General features: G+C 40.4%; 1 protein-coding gene across 2 annotated transcripts in view; it reads right to left on the bottom strand.

Moving 5' to 3' along the window:
• Sh2d1b (SH2 domain containing 1B) overlaps positions 1-23,773 on the bottom strand; it is a 35,065-nt gene that overhangs the window by 2,619 nt on the left and 8,673 nt on the right. Inside the window, exons 2-4 of one of the 2 annotated variants that reach the window (XM_090339797.1) lie at positions 19,004-19,206; positions 2,191-2,254; positions 793-940 (exon numbers count right to left, since the gene is read on the bottom strand). In XM_090339797.1, coding sequence (XP_090195923.1) covers positions 793-940; positions 2,191-2,254; positions 19,004-19,137 — 346 coding nt within the window. In that variant the 5' untranslated portion in view covers positions 19,138-19,206. Of the gene's footprint in view, positions 1-792; positions 941-2,190; positions 2,255-19,003; positions 19,248-23,773 lie in introns of those variants that run through there. The other variant, XM_090339798.1, reaches the window with a different exon arrangement.

The raw sequence follows: 23,773 nt of genomic DNA, 5'->3' as shown, positions 1-23,773 counted from the left end.
TCTCATCCTCCTTAACAGCATTCTGCCTTGAGGGATATGTTGGAAATGAGTTGTTATCCATCACTTTATAAAGAATGCTTAGCAAATACTAAGTAAAATGAACAAACTAAGCCTTAAGGAGGAGTTGAAGTGATATTCTCAGTGAAAATCTGCTCACATGCTCATTTATCTCAAACTTGGGAAAACTACACTAAGTCACAGATAAATTTATCATCCTCTCTTTGTTCACTTGCTATACTGGCTAGGCTAAGCATAAACAATTCTGTCTGGGCCACTTGCAAGCTAGAGGTTATGTCACAGGAAAGGATCTTTCTTTTTTTTTTTTTTTTTTTTTCTAGTCCTGGGGCCTGAACTCAGGGTCTGGGCACTGTCCTTGAGCTTTCTCAGGACGAGTGCTCTACCACTTAAGCCACAGCACCACTCAAAGGATTTCTCTCTCTCTCTCTCTCTCTCTCTCTCTCTCTCTCTCTCTCTCTCTCTCTCTCTCTCTCTCTCTCTCTCTCTCTCTGTCTGTCAATCTGGGGCGTGAACTCAGGGTGTGGGCACTGTCCTTGTCCTTGGGCTTTCTCAAGGCTAGCACTCTACCACTTGAGTCACAGCACCACTTCCAGTTTTTTCTGTATATGTGGTACTGAGGAATCAAACCCAGGGCTTTCTACATACTAGGCAAGCACACTTCCACTAGGCTATGCTCCTGGCCAGACATTTCTTTCTTTACACTGACTCTCCAAATCAGAGCACTGGTAAAGACAGAATCAGGATTTTTTTGTGAAAACTTTTTACCATAAATACCATTTAACTGTATTCTTCTTCGTGAGCAGAAGCTGGTTCTGTTTACTGGGTATACGAGGTGAGTCACCAGCCCTTGGTATGGTTTTTCATATTTGGAGATCAATTCCTTTAAATTTGGAAAGATTAGTTTTGGAGCCCCTTCCACAGTCTGAAGAAAAAAAGGAAAGAATAAAGGTCACTCACCACTGTGCAGTTGTGTGGGAATTGTGCTACCTTTTACAACAATGGTTTACAGGGCTGTCACTGAGAGCTGACGAGCTGCAAATAAGAGACCAGCAGCTCCTGTGGAAGCATTCAACTCCAAAGGTATTTCACAGAAACTCGCTTCTTAAGACCAGCCTCTGACTTGACTTCCAATCAAGGGATCCCCAACTCTGTAGTATTTTTTTTGGTGAGTCATGGGCCTTGAATTCAGGGCTTGGTCATTGTCCCTGAGCTCTTTTTGTTCAAGGTTAGCACTCTATCACTTTGAGCCATGGCACCACTTCAAGTTTTTGAGTGGTTAATTGGAGATAAGCATCTCATGGGGACTTTACTGCCCAAGCTGGCTTCGAACTGTGATCCTCAGATCTCAGCCTCCTGAGTTGCAAGGATTGCAGGCATGAACCACCAATGCCAAGCTATACTTTAGCATTACAATTATTAACATTATAAAATTAATTTTGTGTAGTATTGCCAGTTAATTTTATTCAAATATTGTCTGTGACCTGAGGATACCCTCTCTAGCAAAAGGAAAAATTATAAACTTGTTTATTCTGGTCTCTTTCAGATAGTTACAGTAAACATGCTCATATTGAAGATTCTGAGAAATTTTGTAGTAAAAAATCTCATATTCAACTTTTCTGGAAAGATTATATCAGCATTTTGTTAGTGGCTAAAAGTAAAATTCAATTACATTTATTAAGATTTATTTCTTAAGCTGGACAACTAAGTTCAAAAGAAGCAGAAAGATTTTCCTGCTTCATTCTCACCTCAGGAAACCAGAAAACTGAAAACAAACCCCTAAGACTTACAGGTACTTCATGCTTCCTTATATATTTTCAGACAACTATGGAACATGAATGACTTCTTGAACATTCAGACCTCTTCCCCCTCCTTCCTTTCCCAGTCCTATCCAGCACCATCCTTTATTTTTTTCATTTAACAATGGTTTTATATGGAGTAGGTTGGCATATTTGACTATTGGAGGAGCAGAAATGTGTGACTCTGCCTCCCTGAATAACAGTGTGGAAGCCAACACTAAGGGCTTTCTATTCTGCTCAGAGAAAGACAATGCTGTTGATCTGATTTCTAGGCCTATATGGGACCTCCCTTTTGAAAATGCCTTCGCATGACCACATCCCAGGGTCAGGAGTTGGTCTCAGGTTCTCTCTGAAATTTTACATTGGGTATTCTTACCTGCATCTTGTAATACCCGTGTTTCTCTCTGAAGATTCGGTATGTATAGACAAAATGTTTAAACCTGTGGAAAGAGGACTTTGTGAATCATAATGTTGTTCTATGGAAATCTATGGACCAACTGCCATTGCATTTATTTTTGCCAGTCCTAGGGCTTGAATTCAGGGCCTGGACACTGTCCTTGGGCTTTCTCTTCCACTTGAGCCACCATGTCATAGTACCACTTCCAGCTTTTTTTCTGTTTATGTGGTACCAAGGAATCAAACCCAAGACTTTGTGCATGCAAGGCAAGCACTCTACCACTAGATTACGCTCCCAGCCCCTGGCATTGCAATTTTTTATGCAAGGGTTCTTTTCTGTCTCATATCTCCAGGAGAAACTGAGGGAATCCCAGTCCCTCTCATCTGTGAGAATTTGTAAGATGTGGGGTTTCAGAACAGCTCTGTTGTGCTAATGAAAATGTAGATTCTAGAGAAGAAATTTATAGCTTTTTGGCCTTGGTCCTTCACCCAGTTCTTTCACTTAAGTTTTAGTGACTCTTGGCTTTCTAGGGTATTGATTTCTCCATTTTTCATGGTTCTTCACATGTCTTCACTTCTTTCTTCCCCAGCCTCAGTGGTGATGGTGTGTATAAAAGATAGATGTGTGGCATAGTTTGATTTAAGATTCTCAACTTTGATTCTTTTAACTTTAGAATGGTGTGAAAGCAACAATAAAAATTGTGCTTCAAGCTGGGTGTGGTAGTCATACCAACAGTCAAGAAGCAGAAGTAGGAGACATAGTAAGACGTTGTTTCAATCGTGTGTGTGTGTGTATGTGTGTGTGTGTGTGTGTGTGTGTGTGTGTGTACCATGCTTCAAATTTTGAATGATCCATATGTTATACTATGCTAACTGCCCAAGGGGCAGTGGGAGTGAGCCAAAGCTCCCAGTCCATGATGTAATCATGAGAATAAACAACAGTACTCTATGGTATACTGTGCTAAGCTGTGGTGTTTGGCAGGTTAGATGTATTAAGGGGATTCTTTATCACTCTTTCTACTTATAATGGCTTCATTTCTATAACTTCATTGTAAGGATATACCTTCAGTTCTTTTACTGTTCTTTACTGTATTCAGTTAGCCAAACCAGAACCCTGATTAAATCCAACTCACTGTAGTTCTGCTTGACTAGGGACAGACAGCCATATATACTGGTTTTAATTTAATGAAGAACCTCAGCCAGGCTCTTAATACTTCCAGGAAAAATTCATTTTCCTAGTGTCCTAAAAAAAGATCCTGTACCCTCTCCTTTCTCCTTAAACCCCACTGTCTGCTTTCCCATTTACATTCTCAATTGATGACATCAATGCGAAGATGAAAGCAATTGGCAGACAATTCCCACACAGTCAACACCACACCTCCAGCATCTATATTCATCCTATTCTTATGACCATAGGAGAGCTGTGCAAGCTGCTCTTCAGAACTAATTCCTCCTATCTCCGCTGGAAGCCCATTCCCTTTCATCCCTTCAAGGGCATAGTTCCGGCAATCTTTTCTTCTGCCTAATCATTAATTATTAATCTTCACACAATAGCCTGGATCATCCTTTTTAAAATTGTGAATCAGATCGTGCCAGCTCTGCAAACACCTAGGCTTTGAATATTATAGAAAAAGCAAATTATGAAACTGTAAATGTAAAGTGAACAACTTAATTACCTCAAGGAAAGACACGTTTTTTTTTTTAAAATTATGTTGGGGACCGACTGTGGGGTCAATGACCTTGGACCTGACCTTGGACCTACACAACTATATACACAAGGAAGTAACTCTGATCAGGATAACTTTAAGCAAAGTCAATCAGTTCTTATCAGGATAACTTTAAGCAAAGTCAATCAGTTCTTATCAGGATAACTTTAAGCAATGTTAATCCTTTCTCATTTATCCTATATGTGACTTGTTTACTATTTTGTATGAATGTAGCCTCTGGCAGTTCCCTAGTTTTAAGAAGAGTATTTAAGGTCGGAACTTAAAATAAACAGGACAGTCTTAGGCGGCAGTCTGGAGCTCACAGTCTTCTTGGACTGCTGACTTGGGCTGTAGTCCTCCCGGACTCCATCTGTTTGTCTCTCTTCTATTTTTTCCTAGTCCTTACCCCTATTTCAGGAATCCCAATCCGCGAACCCTGGTTTGCTGCCGGCTGGCCCCGGCAAAATTATACAACCACAAGGCATAGGAAAAATCAATCAATTCAAGTTCTTAAAAATCAAAACTTCTATTTATCCAAATAAATTTTTAATAAAGTGGAAAACTAGGGCTGGGAGTTTGGCCTAGTGGTAGAGTGCTTGCCTAGCATGCACGAAGACCCGGGTTCAATTCCTCGGTACCACATACATAGAAAAAAAGCCAGAAATGGTGTTGAGGCTCAAGTGGTAGAGGTCTAACCTTGAGAAAGCCCAAGGACAGTGCTCAGGCCCTGAACTCAAGCCCACGACTGGCAAAAAAAAAAAAAAAAAAAGTGGAAAACTCCATAGATTGGGAGAAGATAATTACAGTACTATTATGAAGTCAGAACAGCAATGTACAATAAGAAAAAGAGAAAGAATAGTAGTAAACATGACAAGATATTATCTTTCATGATACATTATGCAAGTACAGACTAAACAACCAGAATAGACCTCACTTTCTACCAAATTAGAGGAGATGCAAGAATTTACTAATGCAAAATACTGGGGTGTGAGGAAGCATAATAAACTACTGATGGCAGTATAATGTCTTTAAGAACAATTTCATAAATTTTAGTAAAATTGAGATGTATATAATTCATGAGTCCAAATATCTGTTCATTGAGATGTTGATACTAGAACAAAACTAATTTTGTGAAGCTAAACACTGAATGCATTTAAAATATTTTAAGTGCTCATACATCTAAAAATTGAGTAAAAGTATAAATGGAAAAATACTATATTTAATTCAGCACTTTAATACATAGATTTATTACATTAAATGAATACACTATTAAAAATAAACTCCATAAAAAGTTAATAGGTTCTTAATAATCATAAAAAATTCATCATAATAAAATAGCTTTTTTCAAATGCAAGTTTTTAAGAGTGAAGCAAGGAGTGCACGTGTGCTCTTGGAAATATAGCTGTGACTTAAGTGGTAGAGTCCTAGACTCGATGAGAGAGGGTGGGGGGTGGGGGGGACATCCAGCTCCTCAATTCAGATTCTTCAAATGCACATTCTGAGGTTAAGCAAAAAAGGGTGGAGGGAATGAGGGGGCAGGGAAAGGAGAGAGGAGGAGAGGAAGAGCTGAGGGGGGGAGCGAAGGTGAAGCTTCTCTGGTCTCCTCAGTGAATTTGGAGGATTCTGTTTTGTTGTTGTGAGACCAAGACTCAAACTTGGTTCCTGATATTTTGCTCACTGGCTGGTGCTCTACCTGTTGAGCCACACCTCCAATCCCTGATATTGGGTAGATTGTGGGGCTGTGAGAAAAGCTCTCTTCACACACCTTTGTTGGAAAATGTTAAGGATATATATATACAGGGCAACTACAAACAGTTCCCTTTGATTGTTCACCTTCTAATGTCCCATCATTTCTTCTGCAACTTTAAGAGCCTTTGAGAACATTTTGAAGATTTACCGTTAGTAGTTTGATGCTGAGCACATGTTATGGATTTTTTTCCCCTTAATTCTTTAGTAATTTGGTTGCTATCTTTCCAGAGTTCAGGTGGTTACTGACTAGACAGGGACAGAAACAGGGCAAACGTGGGAAAGCCTCACCAGTGTCATTTTCTTTCCATCACCCTTTCGAAGTTCCGCATTTTGTTCAACAGATCAGAATTCTGTTCCTTGATCTCACTTGTGACACAACATAGAGCTCACTTGGCAGATTTTGAAGTCGTAAACCAATTTATTTTCTTATTTTTGTGCTGAGAGTGGGGCTTGAACTTGGGCTCCCTTTGCTTTTTCTCCCTCGTGGCCGGCACAGTTGAACCACACTTCCACTGCCAGCTTTTTTCAGGTTAATTGGAAATAAGTTTCATGGGCATCCCTGTCCAGGCTGGCTTTGAACTGCAAATCTCGGAGGTCATCCTCCTGAGTAGCAAGGAGGATCGGCACTGGTGCCATTTTAGATAGCCACAGGCTCAGCTTTTTCTCAGAGATGAGACTTTGGGACATCTACTCAGTTAAACTACCAGTGTTGGGTCCACCTGAGTCTGTGCGAATCTGCATGTAGATTCTACCCTCCCCCCTCCTCCGCCCAGCACCTGCGTTACCTAGGTGACTGGCACACCTGGAGACAGTTACTTCCCCCTTCTCTGAGGTCACATCCTGGACTGCCCCAATCACACCTCCTTGGGACCGCGGGTGGGTACCAGGCTCTGAGGCCACCCCTCCCCCCGCCTTCTCCCCGCCCCTTCCCTACTTAGCCCCAGCTGGCTAGTTGTTCTCTTCTTTTCCACAAGCTCGAGGGACCTCAGTTTGGAATCAGCTTCTCTTTCCTGCCTGAAGACAGCATGGTAGTTTATCGAATAACCTAATTAAAACCTAACACCCAGTTTGGGATAAGGACAAATGAAACCGGATTGCATTTCTGTTATTCAACCTCTTAACCCAAACACAAGAACCTAAAAACGTGAAGAATGACTCTAAGTGGTAGAATGCCAGCTAGCAAGCACAGGCACTGAGTTCCAACCCTAGTACTAGAAAAAGAACACCCAGACCCCTTCTCTCCCATGTCAGCGTGGGGCCAGGAGGCCCAAAGAAGGTCATAAGATGCCTTATTCTGATTAGCTCCAATGGCCAATACCAGAAGGATGGCCTAAAGGATGTTGACTCTCCAGGTACAAAAACTGTGAAGTTCAAAACTGAATCCTTGAATCTTCAGAAAACTGGGCACAGCTTTTGGAAGCCTGCATAGTCCTCGGGCTAAGTGCACAGATGAGTCCTGTGAGAGTGGCTCGGCAGAAAACAGCTGATTTCTTTCACCAGGACTGGGCCCTCAATTCCGTAGCTGAGAAACAGCTACTTGTTGCAGGTCACTGAAACAAGGCAAAGGAAGATGTGACTTCTATCAGCACCGAGGCGCCAGAGCTCCTTAACCCACCCTTACCCCACTCCTGAAATTCATCGCACACTGCCTGAAATTCAGTCTGGTTTCTGTTATCAGCAGCAACCAGAGTTTAAGAAATCAGGGGTTGTAGATTATCAAATGGCCTAGAGGGGGCTCTTTCCCCCCACATTTATTCTAAGCCTGTGCATAACATGTCCTAGGGTAGACTGTGTCCCAGGAAGCGATATCACTAAACGTGCCCCAGGAAAGCATCTCAGGAGCAATCAAGTTGAAGTTCAACATTTTGAAGACAAGGCAAGTACTTCTTATTTTTTTGGAATTTAATTTTCTTCTGAATATTTAGATTACAAAAAAAAAAAAGGTTTTAGACCTTTCAAAAAGCTGACCTAAAATGAAGATAGTCTAAAAGTTTGTATCTCTCATTTCCTGTTGTGCATTGGGGAAGGTAGAGGGAGACGAAAGTGGCCAGAGTCTGATTCTCATGGGAAAAGATGGACTTGGACAGGTAGATGGGTTTCTTGGTGTGTTCTTGTTTGCTCAAGCTTCACATCTGCATGGGAAGCTATGATAATTAAAACAGTGGGGTTATCACAAGAGCCTCACAACCGGTAGCCCACGTGTCATCTTTGCCATCCCTGGCTTGCACAGACTGAAGGTGGTGCAGTTTCAGGTGGAATGGCTAAGGGCGGGGTCAAAGAGGGAAAAAATTGCACTACAATCCAAACATACCACGTGCTGTGCTGAATGCTAAGCCAAATAAAGGAAACGGCGCTGCTGTTTTTGTTTTTGTTTTTAATGGAAAGACAACTGATAAAACACCAATTCTTATATGCCATTAGTAATTCTTATTATATATGTAACTGCAGTGGAAATAATGAGACTTCAGAAAAGTAGATGTCAAGTGTTTGGCTGCAATTAAAGGAAACAAAGACAGGAGTTTACTTTTCAAATGAAAGTGCTCAGAAGGAGGGAGTGGATGATTGAGTCAACCTTGCCTTTCAGCATAAAAACAAACAAAAGCCATGTCTGGTTTCTGGCCTTGTCACATTTTATTTCTGTCCTCTTCCAATAGAAAAGGAGGAGAAACAGCAAGGGTATTTTTTTTTCTTTTTTCTCACACACCATTCAAACACAGCACTTCTGATAGCAGATGTATGAGCTTTCCCCATATGCCTCAGTGAACACCAGGTGGGTGTATTCGAATCCATTTCTGTCACTATCTGCCTGGAGAGAGTACATAATGTTAAGCAAAAATGAAAGGATGAGACAAACTTTTATAGAGTCTGATGCCAAGTATGAACTTAAAAAGAGACATATATCAAAGATCACAAGGAAATACTGGAAATACGAAGCTGGCCATATTGTCAGGGCCAGGCCCCCTCCCCCCCATGGTGGGTTCCATCTCACAGGACTGAGGATGACTAACCCCCCACACCCAACTTCACATGCCAATTGCAAGTTCCAGGTCCTGCCCAGTGCTTCTGACTGACTAAAAATCAAGGCTTGCTTTGGGTTTGATAAACTATTTAGAAAGGCTGACAGAATCCAGGAAAAGATCTTGTTGACATACCCATTTACTATACAGTTGTATTATAGAAGGCATCGATGAACAGATGAGGTGCCCAGGGTGGTGTATGAAAGAATGGGTACAGAGCTTCTGAGCCCTCTGTCTGGGCCACCACTTTTTTGAGTACCTTCATGAATTCAGCTCTCTGGAAGTTCTCAGAACCCAGTCTTTGTTTTATTTTGTTGTTGTTGGGGTGGTAGGTTGGCTGGTTGAAAAGGTTTTTTGTTTTTAGTGCCATTCCTGGGCTTTGAACTCAGGGCCTGGGCTCTGTTCCTGGGTTTCTTTTGCTCAAGGCTAGCACTCTACCACTTAAACCACAGCTCCACTTGTAACTTTTCTAATAGTTCATTGGAGGTAAGCGTCTCGCAGACTTTCCAGCCCCAGCTAGCTACAAACTGAGATCCTCAGCCTCCTGAGTAGCTAGGATTACAGGTGTAGCCCCTGGTGCTTGATTTGAAAAGCAATTTCTTTTATCTTTAAGTAGCTGTACAAAGGGGTTTGAGGATTGTTGTTGATATTTATTTATTTATTTATTGTTATTGCTGTTTATGGAGGCTTCAAATCTGGCATGAATGGGGACGTCATTGGCCATTAGTTTATCAACTCACCCATTTCCTGGGAAGTGGAAAGTAAAGCTAAGTAATCCTTTAAAGTAAAGCTTAAGTACTCCTGAGTTTTCTGGCACCTCTGGTGAGGCTATATAGGCATCCCCAGTTACCAGTCTTTTTTTTTTTTTTTTAATCTGTCATGGGGCTAGAACTCTAGGTCTAGGTGCTATCCCTGAGCTCTTCAGCTCAAGGCTATTGCTCTACTACCTGAACTACAGCACCACTTCTAGTTTTCTGGTGGTTAATTACAGATAAGAGTCTCTTACAGGGACCGGGAGTTTGGCCTAGTGGTTAAAGTGCTTGCCTAGCATGCATGAATACCCGGGTTCGAATCCTCGGTACCACATACATAGAAAAAAGCCGGAAGTGGTGCTGAGGCTCAAGTGGTAGAGCTCTAGCCTTGAGAAAGTCCAAGGACAGTGCTCAGGCCCTGAGCTCAAGCCCAGGACTGGCAAAAAAAAAAAGAGTCTCTTACAGAGTGGGAGAAGATCTTCACCAACCACACAACAGACAAAGGCCTCATACCTAAAATATATCAACAGCTCAAAAAATTGAATCAATCCCAAACTAATCTCCAAAGTAACAACCATCCCATTAAAAGATGGACCAAAGACTTAAAGAGAGTCTTCTCTGAAGAAGAAACAAAAATGGCCTATAGACACATGAAGAAATGCTCAACATCTCTGGTCATAAAATAAATGCAAATCAAAACAACTCTAAGATTCCACCTCACTCCAGTTAGAATGGGCAGGATTAAGAAAACTAATAACAACAGATGCTGGAGGGGATGTGGCCAGGAGGGATCACTACTACAATGTTGGTGGGAGTGCAAACTCATTCAACCACTATGGAAAACAGTATGGCAGTTCCTCAAAAGACTAAACATAGAGCTCCCCTATGACCCAGCAATTCCACTACTTGGCATTTACCCAATCATCCAGAAACAAGGACATACTAAATCCACCAGCACAACAATGTTCATTGCAGCACTATTTACCATAGCAAAGATATGGAACCAACCCAGATGTCCCTCAGTTGATGTCCCTCAGTTGATCAACAAGATGTGGTATTTGTACACAATGGAATTCTATGCTGCTGTCAGAAAGAATGACATTGCCCCATTTGTTAAGTGAAGTAAGCCAGACTGAAAGGAACTTAGGCTCAATGGTTTCCCTCATTTGTTATAATCAGTAGAAACCTTGGGCTCTCCTAGCAGAGATTTGCAACAGAGCAAAACCTTGATACAAAAGGCCATATAGTAGGACGCTAAATGAAAGGATCTCTAGGATATAGAAACATAAGCCATATAATGAATGATTGTTGTTCTTAAGGTACTATGTTATCTTTCATCTCTTTTGCTGTCCCTTGGTTATCTCATATTGTTACAGTATCTCACTTTGTTACCTGATATAGCAGATATATTTGTATTGGGTTATTTGAAATTGGATAGGGAACGGGGGAAAACAAGATGAGGGGTGGGGGGTGGGGGGTGGGAGGGAGGGAAATGGGGACCAAGACATGTGAAAGGGTATCAATGTATGTGAATTAATGCACCATCTATCTGGCAAATATCATGTAACCCTTCTATTAATTACAATAAAAAATATATGAAAAAAAAAGAGTCTCACAGACTTTTGTGCCCAGATTGGCTTTGAACCTCAATCCTCAGATATCAGCCTCCTGACTAGCTAGGATTATAGGCATGAGTCATTGGTATCCAGTTTTTTGTTTGTTTTGGTTTTTTATTCTCTTTTGATCGCTTTGGGTATTGTATTCAGGATCTTGCACTTAGTAAGCAAGTACTTAGTCTGTCACAGTATAGTGATAGTAAATAGCTGTAGTCTCCTCATCTGACTCACTGTTTAAAGTCACAAGAGCAGAAACATCAGCAAAGACCCAGACAAGAAGATAAAAGGCTGACTCAGTCTATCCCTTTGAAAAAAAATCAAGAGAAAGAAGAATGTGATAGAGTTGATAGGGTCTATCACCAGGGCTTATAAGAGCAAAGACTGTGTACAAATCGGTGGCCAGAACAAAGTGAAGATAACAAGCTTATCACAAAATCCTTGTTAAGAAATGTACAGTATACTCATAGGAAGAAAACATACTCACACCTAAATTCTCTGGATTCATGCTGTCCTTTTACTTTTACTAGTCAAGTATTCTGGTCTCTTACTTCACCTGGCTCTGAAATGTCTAAGTTGAGGCCTTCTTTCTTTGGAGCCTTTTCTTTGCTTGCCTTGATCACAGTGGCAGAATCTAAGCATTGGAGAGAGGAGTCTAAGACTCCAGGGAAGGCTAAGGTAACTGGAGTTCATGAAGAAGAATATGGAAGAAGAGCGATTGCCCTAGGCAAAGGGCTCCTTGAGTCTTCAAGGAAGACTGTATTTGAATAGGTCATATGTGTGAGGAAAGAACCACCTAGAAAGATCAAAAGGAACAACCTCTGGTGCTCACACTGGGCTGGAAATAGTTTATGTTCTCATAATTATGACATGAGACTATCTCATAATTCTTGGCTATCAGAATATTCAGTCATGAGAGCAAATGACACAAATCCATTTATAAGTTAATAACCCCTCTAGATTCAAGTCTGCTCTTGATCCACCTAATAAAGCTTTAAAACAATACTTCAAAAGATAAAACTCTAAATAACTCTTACCTATGTTTTTATAATTAAGTACAGTGTTTCCTTGGGAGATAATTAAATATCAAAATATTTAATTATTAAAAATAGGGGGCTAGGAGTTTGACCTAGTGGTAGAGTGCTTGCCTTAGCATGCATGAAGACCGGGGTTGGATTCCTTGGTGCTACATATAGAAAGTGGTTCTGTGGCTCAAGAGGCAGAGCACTAGCCTTGAGAAATTCTAAGAAAAGTGTCCAGGCCCTGAGTTCAAGCCCCAAAACTGGCAAAAAAAAAAAAATAGGGCCAGGAGTTTGGCCTAGTGGTTAAAGTGCTTGCCTAGCATGCACAAAGATCGGGGTTCGATTTCTTGGTACCACATACATACAAAAAAGCCGGAAGTGGTACTGAGGCTCAAGTGGTAGAGCTCTAGCCTTGAGAAAGTTCAAGGACAGTGCTCAGGCCCTGAGCCCAAGCCCAGGACTGGCCAAAAAAAAAAAGAGAAAATAGTAAAAAGCCAGGTACTGTGGCTCCTGACTGTAATCTTAGCTACTCAGAGGCTGAGATCTGAGGATCAAGGTTCAAAGTCAGCCAGGGCATACAAGGACCTGAGACTCTTATCTCCAGTTAACCTCTAGAAAATGGGAAGTGGGGCTTGGCTCAAGGGTAGGGTGGTAGCCTTGAGCTGAAGAGCTCAGGGATAATGCCTAGGCCTAGAGGTAGGGTGGTAGCCTTCAGCTGAAGAGTACCCAGGCTGAGTTCAAGCCCCATGACCCCCCCCACACACACACACACAAAATAGTATAAAAAGGAACACTAGCTATGTGTGGTGGCTCATGCCTATATTCCTAGCTACTTCAGAGGCTGAGATCTGAGGATCAAGGTTCAAAGCCAGCCCAGGCTCAAAAGGACCTGAGACTCTTCAACTGGGTGGTACCCTTAAGCTGAAGAGCTCAGGGACAGCACCCAGGCTGAGTTCAAGCACCATGACCCACCAAAAAAAAAAAATCTTAGCCACAAATACCTACAGCAATTCATCTTGGAATAGTTATAGTAAGTAGATGATATACACCTAGAATGGAATATTATTCAACAACATAAAGTTGAATTACATAAATATCAACGTGTGTGACTTTCCAAAAGAATTATTTTAAAGAAGCCAGATGAAAACCAGATGAAAGATTTTATAATTGTACTTATATTAAATTCTAGAAAGTACACATTTATCTATAGTACCAGAAAGCAGATGATGGACGTCTGAGATTTAGGTGAATGGGGATAAGGAGGGACATTAAGGAGTACAAAGGAAGTTTGCCTTAACAAAATTCATTTTAAAGTGTCTGTTATTCTTGCAGTGTTTTGGAAGGTCAAGGCCCTCTACATTTCTACTGATTTTCTCAGTTCCTGTTGTATAGCCTTGGGAATGGTGATTGGGTGAAAAGCATGCATGGATTTCTGAGTCCTTCTGCTCAGCTGAAGAACAGCTCAGGGATCAGCAGTTAGTCTCATGCTGTGGCCAGTGTCATGGAAAACATGTCTTTGTTCAAGTCATTAGTTTTATTTTAATCAAACTTTGAACGAGCTGAGGAAAGAAATAGCTGTGCTCATGATGTCAGCAAAGTGGCCTGCATTTTCCATGCTGTGACGCACAATATGCTTCTGACAAGTTCTCCTCCTCTTCCTCTCCTTCTTCTACCTCCTATTGGCCTCCCCTTTCTGCTCCTTCCTCTTCCCTGCTCTCCCAAAGACCTCAGAATCTGAGGGTTGTAAATGTGTCTCTGACCAGTAGAAATGGGATGCCAAGATTCCCCTTTGTGAGCACATGATGTTGATTAGACTCCTTTTCTCAAGCCTTTCTATGGCTCTTTAAAAAAATCCCCTCCTGGGGCCGGGAGTTTGGCCTAGTGGTTGAGTGCTTGCCTAGCATGCACGAATATCTGGGTTCGATTCTTTGGTACCGCATACATAGAAAAAAGCTGGAAGTGATGCTGAGGCTCAAGTGGTAGAGCTCTAGCCTTGAGAAAGTCCAAGGACAGTGCTCAGGCCCTGAGCCCAAGCCAAGACTGGCAAAAAAAAAAAAAATCCCTCCTTTAGGGCCATGAGTTTGGCCTAGTGGTAGAGTGCTTGTCTAGCATACATGAAGACCCGCATCAGATTCCTTGGTACCACATACATAGAAAAGCCAGATGTGGTGCTGTGACTCAAGTGGTGGAGTATGAGCCTTGAGGAAAGCCAAGGACAGTGTTCAGGCCCTGAGTTCAAGCCCAAGGACTGGCAAAAAACAAATCCCTCCTTTCCCTTGCACCACAGGGAAACCCTTTCCATCAACTAATATGGAGCATATTTTGAGACATGATGGCAAATACAAACCAGTTTCAATTTTCTGACACCCACCAAATCATGGGACACAGACAGAATGTCACGCATTTGGGGTTTTCTAGAAGCGCTATCATGTTGTAAGATCAGATTCTATTTCCTGTCCAAGCTTACCACTCTTTCTGGCCTAGTTGCATGCTGCTAGGCCACAGACTACTTAGGGAGTATAACTTGTGACTTCCTTCCTTCATTTCTATCTCTCCATAAGCAAGAGTCAGGGGACACTTGGAAGTTAACATTTTACCATTCAAGCTCAGCAAAGAGGAAAGGTCTGTTTGTCTTTCTAGTAAGCAGAATGACAAGATTCTGCACATCACAGCCAAGACACCAGGGCCCTGAGTTTATAATGTGGTCCCAAGATGACCAATCTGAAAAGTACTTTCGTTGAAGCTGGGTACACTGATGAGGGCATGAAACACAAAAATAAAGTAGCAATTTGTCTTTGGGCAAGTTATTAAATCCAAAGCTACAATATAGGAGTAATATCACTGCAAGAGATTTTACAAAGGACAGAGAAGAATGCATGCACTTGGCTTGATGGTTAGCTCACAGAAAGCATCTTCATGGTTGTTCTTTACAGAGGAGTGAATAGACAGGCTAATGCTGGTGATATACTAGTAATGTCAGATTTGCTTACATTTGGTTGTTACATTTTGTACATCTGAGATTCATGTGCTAGAGAGTTATTCTCCAGTACCACAGTATTGAAAGGTGCTGGAACTTTCTAATGTTGGATCTAATGTGGATGAAGAGGAAGCCATCTCATCTCCAGGTAGGAGATGGCCTTCTTTCTTCCTCTCCTGCCACCTGACTTCTCTGTGTAGTGGCACACATTCTACTACATGATGCTAATTTGCTATGAGAGTCTCTCTTCCTCAGCAGCCAGCGACTATGCCATGCTCATGCCCTTCCAAGAATGGTGAGCTCAATCCCTTTCCTTTCTAAAGGACCCAGACTTGGTTATTTTGTTTTGACAACACAAAATGCACTAAGATGGGTTTGTACACTGAAGAATGAGTTGGTTTATGTGAATATATCAGGGGAATCTTTCCCATACCCCACCTATAGTTGCCTTCCTCTGCCCCTTCCTGACAGCTAGTGTCATACTCTCTACACCTTAATGGACAAATCAATCTTTGCTCTCAGCTCCAATAGTGTGCAGAGATAGTTCAGTCATCACAGTTTTCACTCACATCTCAGCATCTATTTCTTGATTTTGCCCACTAGATTCTGGTCCATGTTGAAAGAACCACCTGACTGTCTAGCACAGGGCCTGACAAATGAGAGGCTTCAAGAAATTGTTGGACTGCCAAAATTGAGACCAGCACAGGACTTCACTAAGTCTATGATGAGCCTTATGGCATAAGCTACATTAGACTTTGCCTTTCAATGACTTGGCTTAGGAGAAGAGTTAGGCCTGACCATGTCTAGGTAAGTGTGATCCCTTCACATTTTGCCAGGTGCTGGTGGTTCATGTCTGTAGTCCTAGCTACTCAGAAGGCTGAGATGTGAGGATTACAGTTCAAATCCAGCTCAGGCAGTAAAATCCAAAAGACTTTTATTTATAATAACCTACCAAAACCGGACGTGGGGGATCACACCTTTAATCCTACCTACTCAGGAGTCTGTACTTTACAGTCTGTCCCATATCTGGCTTATCTTTAGTACCTTTCTGTCTCCATGCCTATCTGTTCCATCTCAGCTGGTTCCTGAAATCCATTTCTATAAAAGTCCTTTTGTTATATACATCTTCTTTAGAAAAATACTGTGCTTTCTACTACAGAATTTAGTAAACAGACAATAAGCTTAACATGGACAAAAGAATATGTATGTGACTTGCAAAAGGACTGAGTCCAATTCTGTCATGTTAGATTAGGGAGTCAGGGTACATGAGGCCAGCTCAGGTAGAATGAAAAATTCATGTAACTTCATCTCAACCAATGACTGGCCACCATGGTGCATGTTAGCCAATCTAGCAATATGGGAAGCACAAGTAAGACAATTGCAGTCACTCTGGCCAGGGCACAAGATGATCCTCTACCTCAGAAATAACCAAATCAACAAGAGTGAGAACTCAATATTTGCATACCCAATGCTATGGACATGGTATTGGAAATACAACCATAACTATATAGACATAAAAACCTATGACTCTATAGACATAATGTTTTATTTCATAAATGAATATGTATCTATGATATAGAAACCCTTAGCCTAATTTTGATTATGTTCTAAAATCTAAGTGCCAGTGATTGTATATAGAGATTCCCTTCTTGAACACTTGTTTGTTAAACATGTCATTTGAAATATGATGTAAAAATCAATGTTAATAAATTCTTTAATAAAAAAACCAAAACAAGAAGATGCTGAATGTGTGGCTCAAGTGGTAGAGTACCTGACTAGCAAGTGAGAGGCCCTAAGTTCAATCCTTAGTACTACAAAAATGGGGGAAATTCAACTATATTAGTTCATGTTCCATAACTATAAACAAAATGCCTGAAAATCTCAGAAATCTGTAAGCTAAGGGGTTTATGCAGGCCATCATGATGGGAGTGCATAGTAGATCTGGGAGTTAGAATGGAAATGGGGAATGGGCCATTGTTGCTTTTAAAACAACTAGTAAGAACTAACTCAGAGGGCCGGGAGCGTGGCCTACTGGTAGAGTGCATAAAGCCCTAGGTTCGATTCCTCGGTAACCACATACATAGAAAAAGCCAGAAGTGGCACTGTAGCTCAAGTGGCAGAGTGTTAGTTAGCCTTGAGGAAAATGTGTCCAAAAACAGTGCTTAGGCCGAGTCCAAGCCCGAGGACTGGCCAAAAAAACCAAAAACAAAAATAACTAAGAGTCTCACAAGAAATATGAGCCACCATATCAAAGGTTACCAACTCATAAAGGCTACCATGGGAACCAAGCTTCAAGTACATGAACTTGTCAGGGATACATACATACATATTATACATATACATATGTATGTATATAATATGTAAATATATACACATACGCACACATATATTCTTTTTCATATACACATATTTACATATAACCACCACTATTACTTGTAACTTGAAAACCTATGACATTCTTTTTTTTTTTTTTTTTTTTTTTTTGCCAGTCCTGGGCTTGAGCTTAGGGCCCGAACACTGTCCTTGGACTTTCTCAAGGATAGAGCTCTACCACTTGAGCCTCAGCACCACTTCTGGCTTTTATCTATGTATGTGGTACCGAGGAATTGAACCCGGGTCTTCATGCATGCTAGGCAAGCACTTTAACCACTAGGCCAAACTCCTGGCCACCTATGACATTCTTAAGGCTATCTCACACCTGTATCTCCAACACCATCTGAAGAAACAGGCATATCACTGTGTATCTATTAGTGTCACCTTAACTTTTATTTTCTTGACTCTCCATTGGAAAAAGTACAAAAGCACATCCATAGACAGACATCTTTGCTTGACCAGATTTTAGACTAGTTTATGACTAGACCTGGATTTGTCCTTATAAAATCCAGTTTTATCAAGTATCCCTACACATCCTTAACATCCTCTAACGCAGCTAGAATTTTATTAGTTTAGCTAATTATTATTGATTTATTAGTATTACTTAGCTAATTAGCATTCTATTCAGTGTAGCTATAATTCTCCTTACCCCTTCAGTTCACTGTTAGTGTTTCATCCACTAACCCCTTTGCCCCTGGTAGTGCAGTCTCTCCTCCATGGGGTGTTCTAATTTCAGGATCCCTATATCTAACCTGAAGGTCCCGAATAAAGTCTTCCTTGCCATACATTAACCAGTATCATTAAATATTCTTTCTTTAACTGTAATGTTTGTAATAAGACAATTAAAGGTTTTGCTATTGAGTACTTTCCACAGAAGAAATCAGATTAACTTAGGAAGTTCTCACTGATAGATGCTCAGGGTTATTTTCTAAACTGAGCACAAACTATTTTCCTCACTCAGCAAGGTAGCTCTGATTCTCTGAATTTTCATACTTAACTCAGACTCTAGAAATACCAGTTGAGTTTTAACATAAAAAAGTCATTTGAAAACACACAAATTTCTATTTCTTCAACAATAAAATGGTGACTGTTGCTACTTGCCCCTGGAGACCACAATAAGGATGAAAGGAGATGATGTATGGTAAAGTCTTTAAAAAAAATCTAGCTAAATGTGATATGTTATTAGAATTTTAGGATGGTGAGTGCAAGTAATGGAAAGTATAGCCTTTTAGGCTGAAACTTCTTAAAAGGATCCAACAGCCTTCTCTATATCATGTAAAGAGACTTCTAATGATAAGGGGATGATTCTAAAGTTTCAGCACTTCTCTTGCCACCTAGAAGTTTCTTAAAGTTCTTACCTTCCCTAACAGCTCAACTTCTGCTGCCACAAGGTCTGTTTGCGTGGCATTTATATACTAGGAGAGTAGAGCTAATAGGAGAGCTCTATAGACACACTCCTTCTGTTCTATCCTGGCAGAGTCTAGATCTTTGAGGCTAGAATGAAATACTATTCCCCGACTATGTGCCTGCCATCAATACCCCCAATATCAGGCTTTGATTATGTAGAAAAATGAGGCTACTCACGAGACACAGAGGCACAGGACTCCTGGTATAGACTCACTGTCTCGTATCAGAAATTTACCATCTTTCCCTTCCTTGAGCAGCAAGATTTCACACTCTTTCTTGGTCAGAGGGCCATGATAGTAAGGTAGGTCCATGGAGTCCCAGCTTGTTGTGTTTTAGCTTTGTTGTCAACTTGAAGTCCAGCTCTGGCTCTAGGAATAGCTCTGAAGAAGAAAGTAGAGGTAGCTGACTTGAAGGGCCTTTGGAAATACCTCTTCCTGTAGTGGTGTCCAAATGAGATGAGGTTATGCTCTGGGGTTCAGTTTTGCAACTCAGGAAGTGAAAAGGGAGTGGGTGAAAAGTGACCAAGATATTTTGAGATAGAAATGGCCCAAATGTGACTCACAAAAGTTAAGTGACACAGAATGGGAGATCTTTACTAACTATGATCAGACAAAGGCCTCATATATAAAATATATTTAGAGCTCAAAAAAATGTACCCCCTCAAAATTAAACTCTCAAATAACTGTTAATTAAGGGGCTAAAGATTTAAAGGGAGACTTGTTAAAAGAAGTAAACTGGGTGGGGTGGCTCTCACATATAATCCTAGCTACTCAGGAAGGTAAGATCTGAGGATCAAAGCCAGCCCAGGCACAAAAGGACCAGAGGCTCTTATCTCCAATTAACCTCTAGAAAAGTGAAGTGGGGGTTGGCTCAAGGGTAGGGCAGTAGCCTTGAGCTGAAGAGATCAGGGACAGTGCCCAGGCTGAGTTTAAGCCCCATGACCCACAAAAAATAAATAAATAAAATGGAGGTAAGAATGGCCAGTTGATGCAGGAAGAAATGTTCAACATCTCTGGCCATAAAAGAAATGCAAATCACAAAATTATTGAGATTCTTTCTCACCCTAGATATAATGGCCATTATCAAGAAAACTAACAATAACAGATGCTGGCAGGGATGTGGCCAAAAAGGAACATTATTACACTGTTGTTGGGAATGCAAATCTGTTCAATCATTCTAGAAAGCAATATGAAGGTCTCTTGAAAGACTGAACATATTGCTTCCCAGCAATTCCACTCCTGGGCATTTATCCAATAGACCATAAACAAGGACACACTAAAGCTACCAACACAACCATGTTCATTGCAACATGGTTTACCATAGCCAAAAGATGGAATCAACTTAGGTGCTCCTTAGTGAATGAAGGGATCAAGAAAATGTGGTATACATGTACAGTGGAATTCTATTCTTCCATTAGAAAGAATTAAATTGTAGCACTCATAAAGAAATGGAATGACTTGGGAAAAATACATTAAGTAAGCCAGTGAGGTAGCTCATGCCTGTAATCCTAGCAACTCAGGAGGCTGAGATCTGATTGCAGTTCAAAGCCAGCCCAGGCACTCTTATCTCCAATTAACCACTAGAAAACCAGAAGTGGTGCTGTGGCTTCAGGAGCAGTGCCAGCAGCCTTGAGTTGAAGAGGTCAGGGACAGCGTCCAGCCCCAGAGTTCAAGCCCCACAATAAAAAAAAAATGTTAAGTGAAGTAAGCCAGACCCAAAGAAACATAGATTGCATGGTTTCCCTCATTCACTATAACTAGAATGTGCCTATAAATCTACAAGTAAACTCAATTCATGGTAAAAGACACTTGGACATGTTAAATTATACAGGACTCTAGACATTCACACAGTGACACCAAAGACACATCTTAGGAGAGGATCACAGAGACTCAATAACTATGTGTGTGTTCAAATGAACTCCAAAAAATGGAAGCAAGATTTTTTTTTGTTATTTTGCTTTTTTCCTTTGTTGATGTTTTTGTTTTGTATACCTTTTGACTTGTATATATGTTTATCTGTTTTAGGGAGTATAAGAGGAAGCACAGAAATGATATGACAAAGGGTAAACAAATATTGCTGTGATACTCACTACATACTATGTTGAAAATGAACTAAACAACTTGTGAGGGGTTCAGGAGAGAAAAAGTGGGAAAAAATGAGGGAAGAGATGACACTTTCCAGAAATAAATGTACTCATTGCCGGACATGTAACTGTACCCGCTCTGTGCATCACCTTTACAATAATAATAAAACAAAGCAAAAAATTAAAAATAAGTGAGAGTTTATTTAAGCACATAGTAGAAGCAGTAGTATTTCTATGACTAGGGCTGCATTGCTGAAGTTAGGCTCCTGAAAATTGTGTTACAGCTTATGTAACAACTAGGTATTTTTCCTTCCTAGGACCATACCACTGATTTTTTGTAATTGATCTATTTTATGTTGAAACTGCCTCTAATGAGACTCAGCTCAGAATGGATGGTTTGGATGCCCATACATCCAGACATGCCAGGACATTTGAAATAGTGTAACTTCCAACTAGTCAAATGCCATAAAAATTAAACATTTGAGAATTGGGACCTTTAACAGTCTTTGGTTTTATCGGTCATGGGACTTGAACTCTGGGCCTAGGCGTTGTTCCTGAGCTCTTCAGGTCAAAACTAACACCCTACCCTTTAAGCCACAGCCACAGTGACATTTCCAGTTTTCTGGTGGTTAATTGGAGATGATTCTCATGGACTTTAGTGCCTGGGCTCACTTTGAACCTGGATCCTCAGATCTCAGCCTCCTGAGTAGGTAGGATTACAGGCATGAGTCACGGCAATCCCAGCTAACGATTTTTGTTTTTTGTTATTGTTGTTGTGTTTTCTGGGACTTGAACTCAGGGCCTGAGCACTGTCCTTGGGCATTTTCCTCAAAGCTAGGCTCTGCCACTTGAGCCATAGCACCACTTCCACTTTCTATTTATGTGGTACTGAGGAATTGAACCTGGGCCTTCCTGCCTGCTAGGCAAACACACTCCCCCTAGGCCAAACTCCTGGCCCAGCAATCAGTTGTTTTGGAAAGTTGTGTAGGAATTGTTACCATTTCATTGGTTTTGTAGTGTTTGATTCTCCCTTAATCTTCATTGTCTTACCTACCTGTTTAGTAAAATGTATTCTTTCCTATATTTTTCATGATTGTGTTTATCCTCCTCCTCTTTTTTTGGGGGGGGGGGTCATGGGTCTTGAACTTTGGGCCTGGGCACTGTCCTGAGTTCTTCAGCTCAAGGCTACCACGCTACCCCTGAGCCACAGCCCCATTTCCCATTTTCTAGTGACAAATTGAAGATAGGAGTCTCTCAGTCTTTAGTGCCCCTGCTGGCTTTGAACCAAGATCCTCAGATCTCAGCCTCCTGAATAACTAGGAGCCTCCACACCCAGCTATCCTCCTCTTCTGTGTACATGGTATCTTTAAGCATCTTCTATAACAGCAGTATAGCGGTTATGAATTTCCTTAGTTTTGCTTATCATGGACTATTTTTAATTTTATTCAATTATAAAGTATATCTTTTCTGGATTGAGTAATCTGTATTGAAATTTATTTTCTTTCAAGGTTTAAAATGTGTCATTTCATGACTTCTTTGCTTTTAAAGATTCTGTTAAGAAAACTGCTATTAATTCTGGTTATATTTGCCAGATAGTGGGTGCATTACTTCTCACATATTGATACACCCCTTCTTATGTTTTTGTCCCCATTTTGATAGGTTTACCTTTATAGGTGACTTAGCACTTATATCTTGAAGCTTTCACTATCCTTTCCTTATTCTGTATGTGATTTTAAGAATAATATGATATAAGTCATTTTTTAAAATTTGTTGTGCCAAAAATTACCTTGACGATTATCTCTTTAAAGACAATTATCTCTTTGGATTTTGGAATTCTGTATTATTTTATTAACTATGTTTTTTCCTCTTCTCCTTCACCTATGCCTGTGATTTAGGTGTCTGACCTTTTAATTGTATCCCAGGATTCTTGTATTTTCCATTTCCATTTCCTTTTCATTGAATAATTGACTTTCGCCTTTAAACTATATATACCTTTACTATACCACTGATTTATAAGTTTTGTTCATCCAAATATTGGATAATATAGTCATGGTTAGTTACTTGTTTATTGCTGTGTGAGCATAATAGTTCTTCAATCTTTTATCTTCAGATTCTGATGTTACCTCTTTTACTGTTTCTAGTTTATTGGTAATACTTCATTTTATCCTAACCCTTTTTTGATTTAGCTATTTTTCTGATAGAGCCTTGCATTTTTGCCTTGGCTAGCCTTGGTAATATTTTTTTTCATTCAATTTGATGTAGATGAACAGGACTGAGTATCCTTGTTAGGAAAAAAATTACTTTAACCCTGAATATTTTCCCTAAAACAAGCCTTACTTGCTGAGCTAGAATTTCAAAAAGAAACATATTTCTGCTAACATCTTGTCTTCAGGTGCTAGCCTTCAGCAGAAACTGGCATAGGTACTGCACCCCAGCCTGAATTCAAGCCTCACAACCTACCAAAAAAAAAAGCATGCTGTGAATTAATCCTGTCAGCCTAGCAGCAAATGTAAAAGTTATATATCTATCTATGCCTCACCTTAGTCATAGGTAATATATCCTTGTCAATCCTATAATTAATTATAGATGAATATATTCCATTTTTAAATATTTCAACTACAAGAACAAAAACATTTTTAGTTTCTTGCTATTGTATAAATGAGATGAATTTGATTTTTGTATATGTGGATCTTGGGTTTTCTTGTGAATCTTTTGTTCTTGAAAGAAAAAAAATTCTCCACTTATCACAGGACTCTAATAGGTACTGACTGGACCTCAATGGAGGTCATTTCCAAATCTGGATAGACCAACAAGATGCAATTCTTCAGTTCTCTCAGAAATCCAAAAGCCTTCTACTACTGAAT

Source organism: Megascapheus bottae, chromosome 10 (genome assembly GCF_031878675.1).
Source record: "Megascapheus bottae isolate mThoBot1 chromosome 10, mThoBot2.hap1, whole genome shotgun sequence".
Taxonomy (NCBI): Eukaryota; Metazoa; Chordata; class Mammalia; order Rodentia; family Geomyidae; genus Megascapheus; species Megascapheus bottae.
The sequence above is the reverse complement of the archived record's forward strand: the minus strand, read 5'-3'. Positions and strand labels throughout refer to the sequence as shown.